A 21,083-nucleotide genomic window follows, 5' to 3' on the forward strand; every position below is an offset into this window, starting at 1 on the left:
GGGCAGATCTGGAGCCAGCAGGCTCCTCTCCATATGTAGCCTATTAGCCGCATGGTGTTTGGCAATTTATTTAAGCTCTCTGGGCCTCAGTGTCCTCACCTGCACGATGTGGAGGCCAGAGGTAACTACACGCTTTGGGGGGCTGTTTGGAGAGTTTCTGTGTAAAACTCGTAGCACGTAGAAAGCACTCAGAAATGTTAGCTGTTATTGTTATTATTCCATTTTCCCTAAGAATCAGGCTTACTGGAATATCTGACAGTGTGGCAGGGGTTTAAATAAATGAAGAGGTAATCTGAAGCATTGTATTTAAAACTAAAACCAGTTCAGAGACATGTTGAAGCAGAAGGCAACATTAATGTGAATGTTTGGGGTGACAACCTAGGCTCCCAGCAAGCTGTTTAAAGCTAGCCCCCAGGCCCTATAGAGATAGGGGTTTCCTGGGGTGCTGGCTGGCTCAGTTGATACAGCAAGAGACTCTTGATCTCGGGATTTTGAGTTCGAGCCCCACATTAGGGGTAGAGTTTACTTAAAAAAGAATAAGTAAAAATATGGGGCACCTGGGTGGCTCAGTCGATTAAGCGTCCCACTTCGGCTCAGGTCATGATCTCACTGCTCGTGGGTTCGAGCCCTATGTTGGGCTCTGTGCTGACAGCTCAGAGCCTGGAGCCAGCTTTCAATTCTGTGTCTCCCTCTCTCTCTCTCTGCCCCCCTCCCCCACATGCACACCTCCACGTGGGTGCACGCACTCTCTCAAACATAAAAAAATCTTTACAAAAAAAATAAGTAAAAAAGAAAAAAGCTAAATATTATTTTTTGATTTTTTTAATGTTTATTTATTTTTGAGAGAGAGAGAGAGAGACAGAGAGAGAGAACGAGAATGCGAGCAGGGGAGGGGCAGAGAGAGAGGGGAATACAGAATCCCAAGCAGGCTCCACGCTCTGAGCTGTCAGCACAGAGGCCGACGCAGGGCTTGAATTCATGAGCTGTGAGATCATGACCTGAGCCAAAGTCGGCCGCCCAACCGACTGAGCCACCCAACAGCCCCAATATTATTTTAAAAACCAAAAGGATAGGAGTTTCCTTTCTCTTGCTACTGGGGTACTGGGGAGTGTGGATGGAAATCACCCCACCGAGCACACTGCTGCGGCACTAGGCCCAGCCCGCCGGGGCCCTCCACCGATGAGGCCCGAAGCAGCCCCTGCCTCACTCCCAGCTGCATCCTCTCTCCTCCACCTCCTACCCCACCCAAGACCTCTGGGGTGCAATCAACTTTTATGAGGCAGCCTGACCCCTCCAAGTAAGAGCTATAAACAGAGAGGGCTGGGCTCTGGCCCGTCAACTAAAGAACCAATGCAGAACCAGAAAAAGGGCTCCGGTTCTCACCTCCGTCCCAGCCGTGGCTGCCAGAACAACCCAGCTCTGGGGCCCACCCAAAGGACCCCACAGTGACAGTCGGCTCCAGTCCTAAGAAGCAGAGGAATGATTCTCCCAAGGAATACTGTGAGGAGGTGTCTACACAACAAACTGAGTTCCCTCAATTGGCATTTGAGGCTCTCAGAAGCTACCCCCGACCTTTCTCCTTATCCTCCTCCCCCACATGGGTTTTGCCCTTGTTTTCCTGGCAGATTCCACCTCCAGGACCTTTGCCTTTCCCTTCCTTGGAATGCCCTTCCCCGCTTTTCCCACCTAAACCCTACTCCTTCCCATCCAAATCCTAATTACTCCTCAAAGCCCAGGATGAGCCTGCCTGTCCCAGCCCGGCTTCCCTGAAAACTCCAGTTCACAGAGAGCACTCCCCACTCCTGAAAAGCTTTAGGATTTCCTCGTTATTAAAGCTATGACCTATGTTGTGCTTAACACGTGCCGGGGACTGTTCGAAGCTCTTCACATTTATGAACCCATTGAATCTTCACCACCACCCAACGAGCTAGGTCCTATTTCCCCCACATTTTATGTTTTTTTACAGATGAGGAAACAGGTTCAGAGAAAGAAGTAGCTTGCACTGGGTCCCATGGTAGCCAGTGGTGGAGACAGGCTTCCAGCCTGGGGCCTGCAGAGCCCAGGTGCTCTCCCACAACGCAGCCTTCCAGATGCACATGACCTGAACCCCTTGGTTATTTTCATAGCCCTCCCTCACTGACCCAGCTCTGAAGGGGAAGACAGCAACAACCTCACAGACTTCAGTGTCAGAGACCAGGGTAGAATCCCAGCCTTGCCACTCAATTACTCTGAGAGTCACAAAAACACCGCGAGCCTCAAATTCTACATCTGCAAAGTCGGGATAAGAAACACCTCCCTACCTCATATGGTTGTCACATAGTTCAAACAAAAGGCCCTCTAAAAAGTACCTTCTACACTGCCTGGCACATAGTCAGTACTCGCCTTCTGAGTCTTCCCCTTCTCTCCTCACTGTGCATCTTGACACCCTCACTGGACTCAGCTCAGCACTTGTTGCCAAAGTGGTGCCTTGTCTAGAGGTTACTCGCAGGCACGAAAGGGGCCTTCCTGTGGTTTGCCCTCAGGCCCTCCTGTGCACACGTCCAGACCCCTGACCTCTCCGTTCACCTGCTTTCCTGTGGCTGACTCCACTCCAGGCGGCGGCAGCCTGGCCCAGGCGAGAAGTCACATGCAGCTCTGGGAATCACCTCTTGAAATGCTGATAGCCCTACTGGACGCTTCCATTATTTTTGGCAATTGTCATGGCAGAGAACAGCCCTGGCCCTGGCTCAGGACCTGTTTCCAAAGCCAGAGCTCCACCTCATTTCCCACACACACCCCTTGTCCTTCCTGTTCCCTGGATCCCTGTCCTAATCCATTATGATTTTTCCTGGATTCTCAGAACTCAAGAGGAGTAAGTGTAACTACCATATGCATAACTCTATTATTTGTTTGATTTTGTTTAATTAAGAGGCAAAAGGGAACAGGGTTGCCTGTTAGACTTTTTCTGGCCAAGAACTAGTCTGGTCAGTGACTCAGGCTGAGGAAATTAGAAGGCAATTTCCAGGGGACTGCCATGCAATCCCAAAGTCCTAGGTCCTAACACTTCTCTAATTCATGGCCTCCACTGGCCATTAACTCATGCTGGCCCTGGAATATCTCTTTGGGAAATGCAGCAGCTGGCACTTACATTTCTGGAGCTGGAATAAGTCTCCTCTAACATCAAATAGGTTTATTTTTCCCTTCCCTTCACTTCCCCTCTGCCTGCCACCACACACGGTGATTCCAATCCTGATCTGTCCTCACCCCCTCCAAACCCGCACTCAGGTCCCAAAAGGGCCATGATAAATGGCTGGTTGTGCTCCATGTTCCAAAGGCCAGTAGGATGTGGTTGGTTGTTCCATGAGCAGGAAGCTTTGTCAGACCCGTGAATCACCCCTGGATCACTCACTCGCCTCCTTGGAAAAGGAGAAAAAACTGTTCTTGTGTGTATGTGTATGTGTATGTGTTTGTGTAAGAGGGAAAGACAGAGACAAAAAGAGAAAAAGAAACCAGGCAAGAGTAACCCATGTGTAGTACTGACCTTGGGGCTAGGGTCCTGTTTGACCTTGCCCTTACTTGATGACCTCTCTACTCCTCTTCCTTAACCCATGTCCCTTCCCTTCCCCTTCCCAGCTTATAGCAGCCATTACTAGATCTGCTCCAGGAAGCCCTCCAGGTCTGAACAGCTGCTCCTTGTTTATCTGTTTCTGTTGTGTGTTGGGTGTTTTCCATGGGGCATGTAGCCCAATTTCCCATCACACTATGAGCAGCTGGTCTTTCCATTTTTGCCTCAGCCTTTCCTTTTCTCTCAGCTTCACCTACCAGGTCTTACATGTACTCTAGTGTTTTGGTGATCATCAAACAGAAGGAACACCAGATGGAAACTAGAATATGTTGAATGAGCATGGTAGGGACCAGGTACTAAGTAGAATGCTTTACCCAGAATTATCTCAAATCAATTCTCCAAAAGTCCTGTGAGGTTACAAGCGAGGAAACTGAAGCCCAGAGTGGCACAGCTAGGAAGGGCCAGAGGTGGGATTCAAACCCCGATCTACCCAACAACACTCATTTGGTAATGGAACTGGCCTTCAGAAGACCCTTTCTACAGCTGCACGTCCTTCCTCCTATAACACTGGATCCACACTCTAAGGGCTTAGAGAAAAAATGAAGGGCAGAGAAATGAATGGGTCTAGAGCCAATTCCTAAAAATGTACTCCCAGGACCAAGACCAAATTCTGTGATGATCTAAACATACAAGAGGATGTACTATTTCCACAGTGTTGATCCTTAATTCATCACCTCCTGCATCAGTGGGGACCAGATATCATCCTGGATCCACTCCATTCTCCCTGCCTCACCATGCTCGCCCTCCGTTGCTTTCACAAACTCACCTCCACTGCTTTCACGAACTCTGTGGCATGAGGTGAATGTCCCACGGGACATACAGTGAAGCAGTCCTCAAGACCACCATGCACTGCTCTCTCAGTGACATGCAAGCCCGAGCCTGGTCTCCCCACCCTGACTTTAGTTGATGAAAGGGCCCCATTTTAGGTTCATATCCTCCTTAGCAGGTAAGCTAACCTGTTTACCCAGATCTGCCTTATATTAACTGGGAGACTCTGGGCAATCTCTAACCTTTGCAAGTTAACCCACCTCTCGAAAGAAATCAAAGAACATACCCAGGTTAGGGTGCATTAGGGTACATCTGATGAACTGTAGGAATCACACGAAATCATGAATGTTAAGTGTTTGGCACCGCTGATGGTAACTGCTAACAATGGCTATTATTCACATTCCCTAAAGAGTCCTGTAGAGGATCAAAACATTCATGACTGATATTTGTCTGAAATAAACAATCAGGAAAGGAAACCACTGTAAAAGCACAATGCCTCCCAAATCCAAACAAATACTTTGTTCTAGATAAACGAGCTTCTCTCCAGTGCCATATGACTTGACACACACCTACACGTGCATGTGAGTGCAAAGAATTATGGTAAACCTGAACTAGAATTCTTATGGAAAATGTTTATATGAAGTTATCTGCAGGTTGCATCCAGCATCATCAGGACCATTTGAAAGACAAGCGGTCTGAGGCCAAAGTCACTTGACCTAAGATCTCCCCAGGGGCAACTCATAAAAGTCAAGCGAGGAGCCCAACTCCACGGCAGGGAGCCTGGTCTAAGTGGCAGGTGCCCACTTTCCCTGAACCCCACCCAAGCAGGGGCTTGGCAGAGAGGAAGGAAGCAAGGGCTGACAGCACCATCCAAACAATAGAAGCCACTTGCCTGTCTTTTCATAAACAGACTAAAAGCACAAGACCCTCGGTGTTTAGGCAGCTCCCCCTTGTCCTGGAGACAAGCACACCCTTTGCTGGATGTCCTGAGAAAAACTTTCCACTGTGTTCCCAGTGTTCTGCAGCCAGCAGAGCCCCTCCTGCTTGGGCCCCAGGCTTCTCATCAGCCAGCTCCAGCTAACGTGCACATCCCATAAAAACTCTCTGCTCTGCAATGTGCCAAGCCACAGAATAAGAATTCACCATCAGTGGAGGAGAGGTGGGAAGGGGGTATGCTTCTCCAGTGCAGAGGGCTTCCAGAACATCTGCGACTTGGGCTCAGCGCATCCTGCCAGCTACCCACACCAGAGTACCTTACCCAGGACACTTGACCTTCTGGTGTGTGGTATCCACCGTAGAAGCACCATGAGGGGAGGAGATCCTAAGCTTTAGAGGCACAAGCTCCCCCAACCTGCTCCTCCTGCCGCTATGAGCCCAGCTGACACTTTCTATTATTGGGTCCCCTCTCCTTATATTATGCCCCATTAATGCCCCAAATACGTAGGAACCTCTTACTATCACCAGATACTTGATTTCCTAGTCAACTCCAACCAGACTTAAGGGTACTTAGATGAACAAAACCCACGCCATGTTCAAAATGCCAGTTAAACCCAGGTGTTGTGAATGGTTGTGTTGCAAGTGACTTTATCCCGTCTCCATTTCCCTCCATTTCCTCTTCTGTAAAATGCGGGGGGTGGGGGGGGTGGTGAGCCTGATGAGTCCTGCCAGCTCCACAATTCGACAACATATAACACTTTCTCCTTTAATTGTTTTCTACAACCTTATTTTAGAGCCCTGTATGGCCCCAGCTGTTCAGTGACATCACTCCCTGTCCCAAACATAATGTCGATTCTTACATGGGAAGCAGAGATGTCCTGGGAAACGCTGTCTACAAAAAGAGAGGAAATGATCATTTCAAGGGAATCAGACAGGACTTCTTTTGTGTTTTTCACATACAACAAGTTATTATCAATCTGAAAACCCGAACTCTTTCCCTCTTTTTTGCCAGACCATTAATAGCTACTTTTCAAAAGTGCTTTCTTAGTCAGAATCTCACCAATAGTAAGCTATCATTTAGTGAGGGCTTGTTACCTGCCAGGAACTGTGCTAAGTGCTTTTCATGGATGATCTCATTTAATTCTCCAGACCACTCTATGAAATAGTACTATTATTATCCTCACTTTAAAAATGAGGAACGCTGAGTCCCACAGAAGTTAAATAACTTGCCCAAAGTCACATAGCTAGTTAGTGGCCAAGCCAGGCTTTGAACAGGACCCTCCCCCAGCCCCAGCACTAACCACATTTCAGTGCCGTCTGCAGTGGGTACCCAGTTGTTTTAGCAACCTTTCTGGCTTGTTGCCAGTACATTCAACATCTGTAATCTTGGACATCACTGGTCAGAGCTAAGATCAGATGTTTCACGTAAAATCGAGAGCACCACGAAAAAGCACCACGTGGGTCTCAGAGCAGAGAGTGCCATCTGTTGAATGCAGGGCCTGCCTTAACTGACGACTAGAAAAGAGAACCTAAAACTTAGCCTGCCACGTCTGAAAAAAATGGTTAGGAAGGCCAACTTGATACTAAGTGCTGGGATGTGCAAATGGACATCTGTACCTGGAGCAGGGTGACCACATAGTAACCCAAGTCCTCTAAAAGGAGCTTTCTTGAAATGAAGATGCTTGCTGAGTCAAGCAAGGAACAACTCCCCCCCTCCCCCCCCCCCCCCCATGGGCACCCACCTCTCTGTCTGGTCAGGAACCAGACTCCTTAGTTTACCTCCTCTCCAATCTGAGCCCAGGCCCATTTATTCGATTCTTAAAAAAAAAAAAAAAAAAAAAAAAGCCCCAAAGTTCAGAGCTATTGGTGATACAGACAGAAAGAGCAGCCTGAGGCTGACGTTGACGTTGGCACAAACCTTAGTCCTCTTCCAAGAGAGAAATAAAAGCCATTTCTCAGAGAGCAATGTGCAGTCTAGGGCAGCAACCTACAGCCTGTTTTAATTGTTAAAATTAATGCTTTGAGCATTCTAAATCCTCCTTTAAGTGCCTAATTTGCAAATAAGATGCAGCCCTTCTGCTTTGCGTGCCTGGCTGTCTCTTCTTTCTCAAGTACAGAAGCAAAGCGGTTCAGACAGGCGTCCTCAGCCATCAAGGACACCATGTTTACTTCCTAAGGTGCGAAGGATGGCAAGACAGGACCGGCTGAGATGAAAGGGGGACGTGTCACACAGACCCGGGGCTCAGCTCGGCTCAATCAACCTTAGCCCCTTCTCATTAATTGTGGGGAAGGAAGGGGGAGGGGCAGCCGGCCGTTCCTTGGAGACCACAGCAAACATTTGCCTCCTCGTGTCTGGAGACGGAGCATCACTTAAGAGGAAATGAACCCGGTTAAGGGTCACGTCCAGAGAAGGGATAAAAGGAAAAGCCACAATTCTCCTCACACCGACGGACACAATGACTTTAAGAAGGAAATCAAAGCTCAGGGCTGAGGGTGGAGGTGGGGCAGGGGGCGCGGCGGCTTCCCTCTGCCCCCAGACCCAGGCCTAGGGAGGCAAGGACCAGAGCAAACGTGGGAGGACAGCACGAGGCTTCCTTCCCCAGGACAAGCCTCAGAAAGACTCACGGGGCGGCGCGAGAGTGAGCGACCCAAAAGCCCCCAGGGAGGGCCAGGAGATGCTCTTTCCCAACGGAGCTACTCAGCTAGGGCTTGACGAAAGCTCCCCCCACAATCCATCAAAGCTCAGGCGGACAGATGACTTCACCGTTGTAACAGACAAGGGCAGCCACTTGCCAATTCCAATGCCAAAAAAAGAAAACGGGGGGCGGGGGGAGTGGAGAAAGGACAGAGAAGGCTTCCCTGGAGATCACAGCCCTGCGAAGAAACTCCACAGCCGAGGGCTGCCCTGTGGGCACTTAGCTCCGGGACTGAGCGGGTGAGGGCGAGGGGGCCCCCCGGGGGTCCTCGGGAGGGGGGGGTGTCTCCGGCCAACCCCCCGCAGGGGTCGGTAGGGGCAGTACTCACGTAGTGCTTGGAGGGGTTCCTCCGCTTCTCCACATCCACCACCGTGGCGTCCTGCACGCAGTAGGCCAGCATCTTCCCCCCTACAAAGAGAGTGGCGCCCTCCAGCGGCGTCACCTTCTCATCCCGGTCCGGCTCCCGCTTCTTGCCCCGCTTCTCGGGTCCCGGGGCCACCCAACACTCTGGCCCCCGCGTCGCCGCCGGGGCTCCTGGCGCCCACAGGTACGGCCCCGGGACAGGGACGGTCCGGGAGGGCACGCGGGCTCCTTGCGCCCCGGGCGGCTCCCCGTGGGCCTGCCGCGCGCCCCTTCCCTCCCGCGCCGCCGCCGCCGCCGCCGCCGCTCTCCGCCTCGCCCGCCCGCTCTCTCCGCCGTCCGCCGCCCGGTGGGTCCGGCGGGAACTGGCGGAGCGGAGGAGGGGCGGGGGTGTGTCCCGCCGGCGAGGGGACGGGGCGGGGGCCCCGGAGCCTGCTGTCAGCGCGCTGGGGAGGGGCTGGCGGCGCCCCTTCGCCGCGCTCGGGCTCCGGGGGGCTCGGCGCTGGCTGAGGCTGTGGGCGCAGGAGGCGGAGGCAGGGCCGGGCCGGCAGGGAAGGGAAGGGAGGGGAGGGGAGAGAGGGGAAGAGCGCGGGGAGGGGCTCCGGGCCCGGGGGAGGGGCTCGGGGCGACTAGGAGGGGGCTGCAGCCCGGCCCCAGAGGCCTGGGAGCGCCGGCGCGCCCCCACCGAGCGTGAGCGCAGCCAGCGGCCTGACCCCGCCACCGGGCTACTTCGCCGGGCGCAGAAACTCGAGGTGTCTTTGGAGGGAGGAGGGGCGGGGGAAGTGAACCCAGCGCGCCCCCATCCTGGCTTTCCGTCTTGGAGCGGATTTGTGCCTTTTTGTCCCCACCTTTACGTCCCCCTCCCACTCATATCCCCAGAACCTTGTAATGAAAAGTAGTTTATTACCCCGCTGTTACTGCCCAGGCTCCCCGAGGAGGGGACCGGAATAGGGAAAGGGCCGGCATTAAATCCTTCAAGCCAGAGCCTCTTTTGATAAATCACCTGACCCCCCCACCCCCACCCTTGCGGGTCACAAAGGGTGAATTCTCCCCGGAAATGTGATCGATCCAATGCCTGAGTCGTCCATCGATCTGGGCCCGCGTAACTAACCCGTGACATCATTTACCAGTGAGCTTACAAGACTGCATAACACCCCGGCCTTAAGCCCGGGGCTCCCCCTGGAACCCTCCCCAGGCGGGCCAGGAGGGAAGGGAGCACACAGGAGGGAAAATGCACCAGATTGGCCCCCCCACCCTTCACCCCTGCTCATCACTGGCCCCTTTCTCACCACTTCTCTGACTTGCGCACTTGTCCATCCGTGGACAATTTACTCCCCTCCCCCCATCGATTTCAATATTCTTTTTCATTCTAGTTTCAAATATTTAAAGAGGTGGTGTTTTCACAATTAATTCTATTGTTTCACAAACACAATAAAGCTTTGTGAGCATAGACCAATGTGAAACGTCTGAAATGAGGGCCAAGAGTTTTATGACCTTATTGTATTAACAGTTTCTTCCCTGCACTGTCAGGACCCATGCACCAATCTAAGATTATTCACACATTTGCGTGGTACAGAGTACCCCACATTCCTCCATCCTTCTCGCTGAAGGATGCTAGAACACCAAGGGATGACACTATCTAAATACTTAACCTTGAGCAAATCACTTCATGCAGGTATTAGACTTACCTTAATGTTCTCATTGGTTGAACGTGGGTGCCAAACTAAATGGTCTTTTAAGATTCCTGCCTGCATATACTCCAAACTCTAAGCAGTAGTTACTCCTGTGAACTGTTTTGGGTTCTTTGTTTTTCATAATTAACTGGTATGGATTTTTGATATTTAAAAAATGAATAATAAATTGACTATGCACCTATTCTATGCTCATTTATAAGACATTAAGAGATGGAAGAGAGTGTGAAAGAATTCAATTAATATCTGTGGAACTGAAAACTGAATCTAATTGAAATATGCTTATCCTTTCCCTCAAAGAGTTGAGAAACAGGGATATCATTAAGCCTGTATATAATAAAATGTACATTAGGACATTAGAAAATGGAGGCGTAGAGCAGTCAAGGGGAGCTTCATGGAGGAGGCTGTCTCTGTGCTGAGCCCTGGAGGATGGGCAGAGTTCAGAACACCACAGAACACCATTGGAACATCATAGCAGAGTTTGGAACACCTCCTCTGAACTCCTCTAGGCCAGCAGCACTTGCCCTGAGCTGTCTTGACATGTGTGTTTGCCCACAATATGCTTTTTTTTTTCCCTCTGAAAGCACCCTGTGCACAGGGACTGGCTATAAGCCATCTTATACTCCTGTGCATTCCTCAGATAGCCAAGCATGGTGCCATGTACGTAGTACTAGTCACTGTACAAGAATCTGTGGAGCGAGGGGCGCCTGGGTGGCTCAGTTGGTTAAGCATCCGACTTCGGCTCAGGTCATGATCTCGCAGTTTGTGGGTTCGAGCCCCACGTCGGGCTTTGTGCTGACAGCTCAGAGCCTGGAGCCTGTTTCGGATTCTGTGTCTCCTCCTCTCTCCCTGCCCCACCCCGCCATGCTCATGCTCTGTCTCTGTCTCTCAATAATAAATAATTTTTTTTTAACTCTTAAAAAAAAAAAAAAAAGAATCTGTGGAACGAATGATCAGGGGAAGAAGAAAAGATGGAGTGAGGAGAAGCAACATGTGTAACCTGAAGCCTGAACCAGCTGAGACAGGCAGAAGACCAGAAGGACAGTGTCCACCAGGTGCAAGGGTAAGGGAAGGGGGTGAGGCACTGGAGAAGGAGATCGAGAGAAGGATGGGTGTGGGACATCCAGACTGTGACTAGTCTTGACACTAGGCCCAGGGCTTCTCTATCGGAGATGTTGAAAGCCTTGTGGATGCTAGAGCAGGTGTCCTAGGAGAAGGTGATCTGGCAGTGATGCTCAGTGATAGGAAAGCCAGGAGGCAAGGTGCCACTGTTCTGAGCAAGACTCGTTCCCCATGGGGATGGAAGGTACACCTGGATAGGCCCTCAGCCCTGAGCTCCCCTCAAAGGAAGGACTGGGATCTGGGAACCCAGGAGGGCCTGTGATGATGAAGCAAGACAGCCTGTGGGTTCACCGTAAAAGGATTCATAATGGCACCCAGCCACTCTTCCTCTGTGGACCTCAAGGCATTCTGGAAGTGCTAATTAAGCCTGAGAAGCCCCTGGTGAGGAGAGCTGGTGTTCAACTGTTGGAGGGAAAGAAGAGAAAGGCAGTTGGCTTGTCCTGGGTCCCCTTTTGAATCAGAGCAGTCAGCTCACCAAAGAGGCACTAATGGCTTCCCACTCACCATCTTTTTCCTGCACTAAGATCCACACTGAACAAAACTCTAAACACAAGGGATCTGGAGGACAGAGGGAAGGCTCCATGCTTCTCCACTGTCCTAATGACTTTGTGTTCACCTACAAGGCATTGGCCTTTTGCCAGTCTCAGAAACCCCGTACAACCTGACATTTCTTAAATTCAAGGTCCTTTTTTTTTTTTAACGTTTATTTATTTTTGAGGCAGAGAGAGACAGAGCATGAACGGGGGAGGGTCAGAGAGAGGGAGACACAGAATCCAAAACAGGCTCCAGGCTCTGAGCTGTCAGCACAGAGCCCGACGCGGGGCTCGAACTCACGGACCGTGAGGTCATGACCTGAGCTGAAGTCGGCCGCTTAACCGACTGAGCCACCCAGGCGCCCCTTAAATTCAAGGTCTTTACACACAACGTGAGTACTCCCAACTTCCCCTTGCGCTCCCGAATTACCTCAATTAAAGGGAGCAACTGAGTGGCGGTACCCACCCCAACCCCATGGTGCCGAGATCTCTGGGAATTATTAGTTGGGCAGAAGTAATTTACATCTGCAGGGGGCAGGGGGGGAATCTTTTTTCCCTCCTGGGGCTGTATGTTCAAGAGGCTGTGAGTGTAAAATGGTACAACTCTCTCTTCTTGCCAGGGTAATTTCAAACTCACACAGATCTGTTTCCCAACAATGAAGGAGCCCCAAAATGCTTTAGGCGTTTTTCTTCAGCACGCTTTTACTGAGTGCCTGGAACTCCCCAGAAATGACTGAGACTGGACAAAGGCCGCTTGGAGAAGGGACTGTGTCCCACCTGTTCAATACCCCAGCATGCCTGGCACATAGAAGGTACATTGGCTGGTCTGTGTTGACAGCATCTGCTTGAGGAGCTAGCAGCACCGGAGAAGATTCGGTAAACCCGTATTTTGCCACTTCCATCCATGAACTGGGGATGACTTCAATCCAAGGACATTGTGTGAGTTCACCATAAAATTATAAAAATACCAAATAAAAGTTTAGGATAAGTAAGGATAAAAGAGGACCCAAAATAAAGATGCAAACTGATACCTAAACATCTGATTTTTCAAAAAAAACAGATCATTGTACGTATTTGAGAACAAAGAATCTTCCACTTGGGAGGAATCCAAGAAGCTCCTTATCCCTCTAATTTTACAGAAGAGCAAGCTAAGGCAGAGAAAAACTAAGCAAGTCGCCCCTTGCCACAAAGCTAGGTAGTCCCAGGCCAGCAATCTTTCTCCTCCCCCGCGCTTAGGAGCCTGTTCACAGGCAAGAACAGTTTGTTGAAGGAGCACGCTCAGTGCACTGACAAATCCATGCAGATCCAGAATGGCGCTCTCCCTTAAACCCCGAGTCCCTTATTCCGATGCTCCATTCACACAAGCATCACACTGGCTGCCTCGACCCCCATGGAGGCAGCATGCCGCTCAAGGGCAGGGAACATGTGTGTCTTCCTGGAAATCCCACCCCAGAGCCCACCCTGCTTCCTCTGCCATGTAGTCTTCATGACCACCCCAAGGGAGACAACCACAGGAAGCCACTGAAAACAGCTCAGTGCTAAACAAAGGCCCAGTACCGCTCCCTCTCCTTTTCAGAAAGTTTATGGCAGTTGCTAACCACGCATTTGGTTACTAATCATACATTGCCCTATGACAGCTCCACTGCTACTGTATTGAGCACCGATCAACACCTTTTATTGCTCGTTAACTTAGGCTGTGCTTAGGCTGTGCCTCCCAAACCGGCAAGAAGCCTGTGAGGGTCTGGAGGACTTCTCCAGACTCTGGCACCACCTTTCCCTCCCTGCCCCCACCATTGCACCCTGGCCACCTGCCATACACACCCCATCCAACGCAAGGCTATGTACATTCCAGGCACTCAAGAAATAGTTGTCTTTTGACATTTCTGAGCTCTTAACAGTTAACTGCAGGTGCTGATGATAAAAGTGATGTCTAAGAAGAGCTGAACAGAATTCTGGAGCAAGGCTTATACAACCTGGTTTCTAGTCCGGCTCAACCACAACCCATCCAGCCTTGTGACACTGACATCACTTCCCACCTCTGGGTCTCTGATGATCTTTCTGGTCCCTTCCATGCCATCCGATGGTGTAAAACTACTACAGTAAAGTGAGGTAGAAGTGGACTCTTACCCAGAGATGTGTAAATTTGAGTGAAATTTGGGGCCCCCTCCTGGCCAAAGTGGTTTTAGCACCTTTAACTCCAGCAGCTAGCTGGCCCTAAGGGATCCCTTACAGTCAGTCCTCAGCCGACCTCTGGCCAGGTATCAATGACCTGCCAATATATGGACTATACACATCCAGGGCATTCCTGCTTCTCTATTTCTTTTCTTCCTTCCTTCCTTTCTCTCTCTCTCTCTCTCTCTCTCTCTCTCTCTCTCTCTATCTCTTTCAGATCAACCCTAATATTCTTATGTTTAGGGAGTATCTTAAGGATGGTCTCTCCTGAATTTGAAGTAGACACTGAGGCCAACTTCTGTATTCTCCAGAGAAAGGTAAATTGCTGGCCAGACTTCTCCTTTCTTTGGTTGCTGTGAAATGGGAGCGGGATGAGGTGCCAGAATTGCCCTATCGGTTCAGCCCCACTGTTCAATAATAACAGGCCCCTCCTGCTTGCCAAACCAGCAGGTAGGGGAAGCCACCTCTCTCTGTCACCCAACACAGTAAGTATATCAGTGAAATCTCAACAGGCTTATTTACATGGTGTCATTGAGAGTCTCAGCATCCTGTCTTAGCCTTGACTCTGGTGAGGGTTCTTACGCAGCAGAATTTTTTCATAGAACCACTTTCAAGTTCCAAACTTAGCAAATGATCATGCCCCTGGAATACCAGAGGGAAATCCAATAACTTGCACGGCCAAAGAGGACAAGGACATAATTTGATTCACAGAGGGGGAAAAAGTATCATTCTATAACCCCAGATATCTGGTCCCCAGACCAGGGCATTTTGTTTTAAGAGCCTCAGCTTGAGAGTATGGATGGTTTCATATATCTATCTCAACTAGTGAGCATGCCTTCAAGTGTATTCCTGCCTGGTTGGGGTCACTAGCATCATCTTGTATAAAAGATCAGTCTGCGTAGTTCCATTTGACCATAAACCACCAAAGATTTTCTTTTTCAAAATCCCCTGAATTTTCCAGAAGCTGACAAACCCTAAGTTGGCCACTGGATGACCAAAAGAACAGAAAAAAAAGTCACTTTGGAAATTCAAAGGCAATTTCTTTAAATAGTCCAAAGCCACAAAAAAAAAAAAAAAACAAAAAATAGGAGTCTGGTTTTGTTTGGCCCCCAATTTTTTTTTTCAGTTTTGTATTCAGAAATGTCATAAAACACTGTTCTTCATCCTTTTTGAACTCATGTCTATTTCAAGTGAAAGATTCAAGACTCAAACTCAGGTCTGGCTCCAGCTTATGTCCTGCCTTCTCTGTCTGAAGCAGAAGATAACCCCATTGTTGATTCATTGCTTACCCAATAGGCTAGAGCAGGCAGAGTAGACTTTATTTAGTAGACTGGATTTTCGCACCTAGGTGAATCTGGCTGGGATTTGGACTGTCAACAAGGTGTTGCCCTAGGCAGATTACTATGATCACTTTGATTAATGTTACTGCCTAATATATGAATAGTGCATATCCTAGTTAAGACTCTGGTTTACAAATACTAGAAATTGAACTAGTTCAGCTAAAAAAAGAAAAGGGTTCTTTATTTCCCATATACAGTGGTTGCTCCTATCCACAGACATCAGGGCTTCTCAGAACCAGGAAGTAGCAAATCTTTGAGAACATGCTCATTTTCTCCATCTCTTATCTCTGCTTAGTACTGTGTGTTCTATTTTATTCTTCTCTATCCGCAGACCATGTTTCTCTGCTTCTTCACCCACATAGCAAGGGCCCCCCAGTGCCCAAGTATCTACCACTCCCTCAATTCCAGACACACCTGAGACTCACTGGCTGCCTCTGGAGTCCAGATCCCAGTTCCCAGGAAAAACAATCTCATTGGCTTAGCTTGAGTCACATGTCCACCACATGTCCACAATTATCATGGGGTGGAGTTATCTATTACAAACACGACTCTGGAGAGCTAACCCACTAAGAAACATGGCTGATATGAGTGGCCCATACACCCCAGAATATGCCTACTAAGTTATTGTTTACTTTTAAAGGGACCTCATTTGTTTATTTATTCACTCAATGAATATTTAAGTTACCAGCATGTTCCCCCACTCCACTAGGAACTGGGGCTGTATACATGTGGGGCAAACCAGACCAAAGTCCTTGTCCTCAGAAAATCTTACCACCTTTAGGGAAGATAGACATTGTTTTAAAAATCTTACAGGCGTTCCTGGGTAGCTTAGTCGGTTAAGCGTCTGACTCTTGATCTCGGCCCAGGTCATGATCTCACGGTTTATGAGATTGAGGCCCACGTTGAGCTCCTCGCTGACAGCGGGAGCCTACCTGGGATTGTCTCTCTCCCTCTCTCTCTGTCCCTCCTCTGCTTGCTGTCTCTCTCAAAATGAATAAACACTTGTTAAAAGCATACAAATAAATGTAAAATTATAATTCTGACAAATGTTATCAAGGTGAGACAAACATACACCAAAGTATGAATGGTGGTAATCTCTGGGGATGGAAATTTAAAGTCTTAAATTTTGAAAATTAATTTATTTAAAAATTTAAAAATTTTATAGCACACACGTCCTTCTGTAATAATAATTTTTAAAATTTTTAAAAGGATCACTATCCTGGTGAAGGGCCCAGTGGGTGAAGGGGACAGCTAGAAATTCTGCAGTGGTATACAGGAGGCGACAAGAGCTTGGACTAGGATGATGGTCTTGGGGTGAAGTGAAGGGAACTGGAGGAGACAGAGTGGCCTCTGTTTGGTGATGTTGGGCAGGGATGAGGGAAGTAGAGGTGCTAAGGACAGTTGTAGTTTCTTGGCCTGTGGAACTGGGGGGATGGACAGTGGTGCTACTCAGTTTTCTGCCTTTCTTCTAGTCTATAATATATGGGGGCTGGTCTAGTCAATATCAATAGTTCCCTTTAGCTATCATCACAATAACCATAGTAATATCAGCAATTGTTTACTAAGGCCCTACTGTGTGCTGTGCCAGGAATTCTGCTGAGTGAGCACCATACTCACGTATCAATTCCACAAATGGGAATTTAGTCAAAAAGAATAGCCTCCCTCGTGGAGTTGAACTAGGTAGAGGAAACAATGGATCAGGCAAGGGAAAACCAAGACTTTGGGGCCCCCTCCAATCTCTATTTTTAAAAAAAATGTTCACTTTTTTATTTTTGAGAGAGAGCACAAGCTGGGGAGGGGTAGAGAGAGAGGGGGAGACACAGAATTCAAACCACTTTCCCAGGCTCTGAGCTGTCAGCACAGAGCCCAACATGGGGCTCGAACTCACGAACTGTGGGATCATGACCCGAGCCAAAATCAGATGCTTAACCGACAGAGCCATCCGGGTGCCCCTCAAATCTCTATGTTTTTTTTTTAATGTTTGTTCAGCATTTATTTAATGAGGGCAGGGAGAAAGAAATTTTCTACTAAATGTGCACTTCTTTCTCCACATTCAGAGTAAGGCATTTATTACGAGGATTGAAAGCGATGTTTTCTTTCTCTTTTTTTTTAAATTATTTTTTTAATGTTTATTTTTGAGAGAGACAAACAGAGCACAAGAGGGGGAGGGGCAGAGAGAGAGGGAGACACAGAATCCGAAGCAGGCTCCAGGCTCTGAGCTGTCAGCACAGACCCGGATGCATGGGGTTCAAACTCTGGAACTGTGAGATCATGACCTGAGTGGAAGTCGGACATTTGACAGACTGAGCCACCCAGGTGCCCTGAAAACAATGTTTTCTGAATCATCTTTTATTTCCTGGTTCTCCATACTTGGATAATGTCACTCACACACTTCCTATGAGTAAAAGTAACTTACATGGATATAGCTTCAAAATCTTAAAAGATATTTTAAAAGATATTTTAAGAGTTTCTTTTTTTTCTTCCTTTAACTTTCATGGAGGTCAGATGTTTGCTATTTTTTGAAGTTCTCTTTTTTTGATTTTGGGGGAGGGGAGAGGAGGAGGATGTTTTCTGAATAGTTAACTTCTTGGGAGGCATATTAAAAGTTTGAACTTACTTAAAACCAATCATTCCTTCCAAGGAAATAGCTCTAGGCTGTGGATTACTGCACATTGACCTTGCAGCTGGGAGTGACCACTGCTGACTTGCAAAGCTGAGCTGGCTGGGGTCAGAGCTGGTCCAGCCCAGTCTACAAGTGCAAAGCATCCTGTACAGGCACCCTGCAAGAAATACTCCACAGAGATGGGAGGCGGTGGTGAGAAGGGATTTGTAATTTCCACTTGAGGATGCTGTTTAATGTGGCAGGAACTGGACCTTTTGTGCCAGGAGATCCTTGGAAAATCCCACCCTTTCAGGCCAAAACTTAGTTATTTGTCTACCCTGCTTACCACATGACAGGTTACCGCTGCTCAGATTTTCCGAAAGAAAATAGAAAACTCTCACCAATGGATAGCCAAGAGACCCTATAGATAATGTCTGATTATTAATTCATGATATTATTAAAACAGAAGAATGCCAGCTCCACAAGCACAGGATGTTGGTCTGTTTTCTTACCCACAACACACCCCCATTGCTGAGAACAATGTCTGACACATGACAAGTTTTCATTAACTAAATGATACTGAATATTTTTTTTACTTTTTTGGGGCCATATGATCTCTGCTACAACTACTCAACTCTGAATAGTATGCCTATGCTATCACCCTGTAATTTCACTCCTAGTACACATCCAAGAGAAATTAGTGAATATGTCCAACTAAAAAAGAAATGTACAAAAGTATTTATAGAAGCACTATTCATAATTACTCAAAACTGAAAGCCACCCTGATGCCCACTAAAGCTGAGTAGACCAATAAATGGTGTTATATTCATACAATAGAATATTATATACCAGTGATAAAGAACAAACAACTGTAATATATAACAAACTGGATGACTGCAGACATAATGTTGAGCAAAAAAGACTCCAAGGGCACCTACTATATGATTTCATTTATATAAAGTTCAAAACAGTCAAAATTAATTTATGGTGGTAGAGATCATATTAGTGGCTGCCTCTAAGAAGTATAAACTGGGAGGAGGCACAAAGAACAGTGGCTGCTCCATCTTGATCTGGGTGGAAGTGTTAAGCCACCTGCTAGAGTTGAGCATGGCAGTGTTATGTAATATCTTGCTATGGACTGAATGTTTGTGTAACCCCTTTCCCCCCACCCCCAACAAAAAAAGTCCTGATGATGAAACCCTAATCCCCAGTGTGATGGTATTTGGAGCCAGGGACTTTGGGAGGAAATGAGGTCATGAGGGTGGAGCCCTCATGATGCGATTAGTGCCCTTATAAATAGAGACACAAGATGGCTTGTTTCTTCTCTCTCTCTCTCTCTCTCTCTCTCTCTCTCTCTCTCTCTCTCTCTCTCTCCCCTGCCCCACCCCCCACCTGTGTGAAGAAACCAAGAGGAGGGTCCTCAGCAGAACCCACCCATGCGGGCATTCTGATCTCAGACTTACCAGACTCCAGAACTATGAGAAATAAATGTCTGTTGTTTAAGCCACTCAGTCTATGAAATTCTTGTCATGGTAGCCAGAACTGATGAAGACAGACCTCAATTTTTCAAACTTGTTTTGTTTTTTTGTTTTTTTTTTAAGTAGACTCCATGCACAGGCTCGAACCCATGACCCTGAGATCAAGACCTGAGATGAGATCAAGAGTCAGACACTTAACCAACTGAGCCACCCAGAGGTACCCCAGACCTCAATTTTTTTTTTAAAAAAAAGAATGAAATAAAACTAAATAAGTAAAGATTCTGGTGAGTAAAAACAATGCATGTTGTAGAAGGATGTGTATAGTATACCATTTATGTAAATGTTAAAAATAAAAATCAATATTACACATAATATATGTTTAGGGATATATACATCTGTGGTTAAAATATTCAAACAGACAGGAGGGATACATACCAACTTCAGGATAGTGGTTACCTCTGGTGAGAGAGGGGACCCAGAAGATTCTGTAATTGTAGTAATATATGTAATTTAAAAAAGAATTGAATGTGGTGAAATGCTAATATTTGCTAAACTTGCGTGGTGAGAACTTATTTTTCATATTGCGCTCTGTACTGTGAACTGTGCTTGAAATATTCATAATTTTTAAATTATTAAAAATGAAAATATAAAATCAATCCATAGGGACAATGAATGCGCCTTGACAGGTGCATTCAGAATTCAGAGGTTGGTGGTTAGGGATGTCCGTTCCAGGTTTCTGTTAGCTTCAGCAACCTGTTTCTGGATTTTGTAATTGTGTAATTGTTGCACAGCATCAGGTGGCCTCCATTCACACAGAGACATTCCTTGCAAATAGTAACAGTCTTTAAGCAACTTGTCTGGCAGTCTTCTGACACTTCAGTGAAACCGTTCCAGAAGCTTGCAAGAAAAGTAACAAGAATTTTCTGTTTCAGTTATGTGACTAATAATAACTAACAACTGCTCACATTCTTCAACTGATTCCATTTCAAGGGGGTCAGTGAGGAGTTCCTCTGCTAGATTTTACCTTCAATGCTCAGCAAAAACACACACACACACACACACACACACACACACACACACACACAAAACAAAACAAAAAAACCCTTTTCAGATATACTTTGTAACTCTATAAAGTGTTCAATGGTACTATTTAAAAAATCTGATCTCTTAGAATCTTAATGTGTCACATATCTTGCAAAGTTTCAAATAAGAAGTATTACGTTTTAACATAGAGCTGTGACTTAAGTTGGATGTCATTTGCTAACATTTTATCTTGTTGTTATTGTTAACACTTTACCTTAAGATAAAGCACTCGATACTTTAAATTCTCGATATAGGGGCGCCTGGGTGGCTCAGTCGGGTAGGCCTCCAACTCTTGATTTTGACTCAGGTCATGATCTTACTGTTCGTGAGATGGAGCCCTGAGTAGGATTCTGTGTTGACAGTGTGGAGCCTGCTTTGGATTCTCTCTCTCCCCCTCTCCTGCTTGTGCTCTCTCTCGCTCTCAAAATAAATAAATAAACATTTAAATAAATAAATTCTCAATATGAAACATAATCTCCATATTGCAATGCAGCTTCGGCCTGCTCGGGTTTGCAAAAGTACCAGTTAAAGGATTAAATTTAAATTTAATTCATTTAAATAAAAGAAGTATTTACATAATAATAGGTTTTCTTTAACCGGATAGAGAGTAGTTTATTATCTCACTTGAAATGGTCACATTAGCATCTTGCTCTGTCCTGAAAAGGAAAAAGTAAATTCTAGATCTCACTGCCCATATT

At 47.3% G+C, this 21,083-nt stretch overlaps 2 protein-coding genes and 1 long non-coding RNA gene across 7 annotated transcripts in view; 1 reads left to right on the forward strand and 2 right to left on the reverse strand.

Moving 5' to 3' along the window:
* SH3PXD2A (SH3 and PX domains 2A) overlaps positions 1 to 8,438 on the reverse strand; it is a 242,916-nt gene extending 234,478 nt beyond the window's left edge. For 4 of the 5 annotated variants that reach the window (XR_008424913.1, XM_019459323.2, XM_019459324.2 and 1 more), the window contains exon 1: positions 8,333 to 8,438. Coding sequence is in view for 3 of the 5 variants with exons in the window: in XM_019459323.2 (XP_019314868.1) it covers positions 8,333 to 8,404 (72 nt within the window). In the remaining 2 variants the exon portion in view is untranslated. The remainder of the gene's footprint in view (positions 1 to 8,332) is intronic. The other variant, XM_019459326.2, reaches the window with a different exon arrangement.
* LOC109272852 (uncharacterized) lies at positions 8,439 to 12,740 on the forward strand. Its single transcript, XR_002082622.1, has 3 exons — positions 8,439 to 8,551; positions 10,991 to 11,118; positions 12,331 to 12,740. It is a non-coding gene; the product is annotated as an uncharacterized LOC109272852 (long non-coding RNA).
* Positions 12,741 to 20,022: 7,282 nt separating this feature from the next.
* Positions 20,023 to 21,083, reverse strand: part of STN1 (STN1 subunit of CST complex) — a 63,433-nt gene continuing 62,372 nt past the window's right edge. The window contains exon 10 of the mRNA XM_019459343.2: positions 20,023 to 20,199. Within this exon, the coding sequence (XP_019314888.1) occupies positions 20,147 to 20,199 (53 nt within the window). The 3' untranslated portion in view covers positions 20,023 to 20,146. The remainder of the gene's footprint in view (positions 20,200 to 21,083) is intronic.

This window comes from Panthera pardus, unplaced genomic scaffold (genome assembly GCF_024362965.1).
Source record: "Panthera pardus isolate Hobbes unplaced genomic scaffold, ASM2436296v1 HiC_scaffold_22, whole genome shotgun sequence".
In the NCBI taxonomy this organism is placed as follows: domain Eukaryota; kingdom Metazoa; phylum Chordata; class Mammalia; order Carnivora; family Felidae; genus Panthera; species Panthera pardus.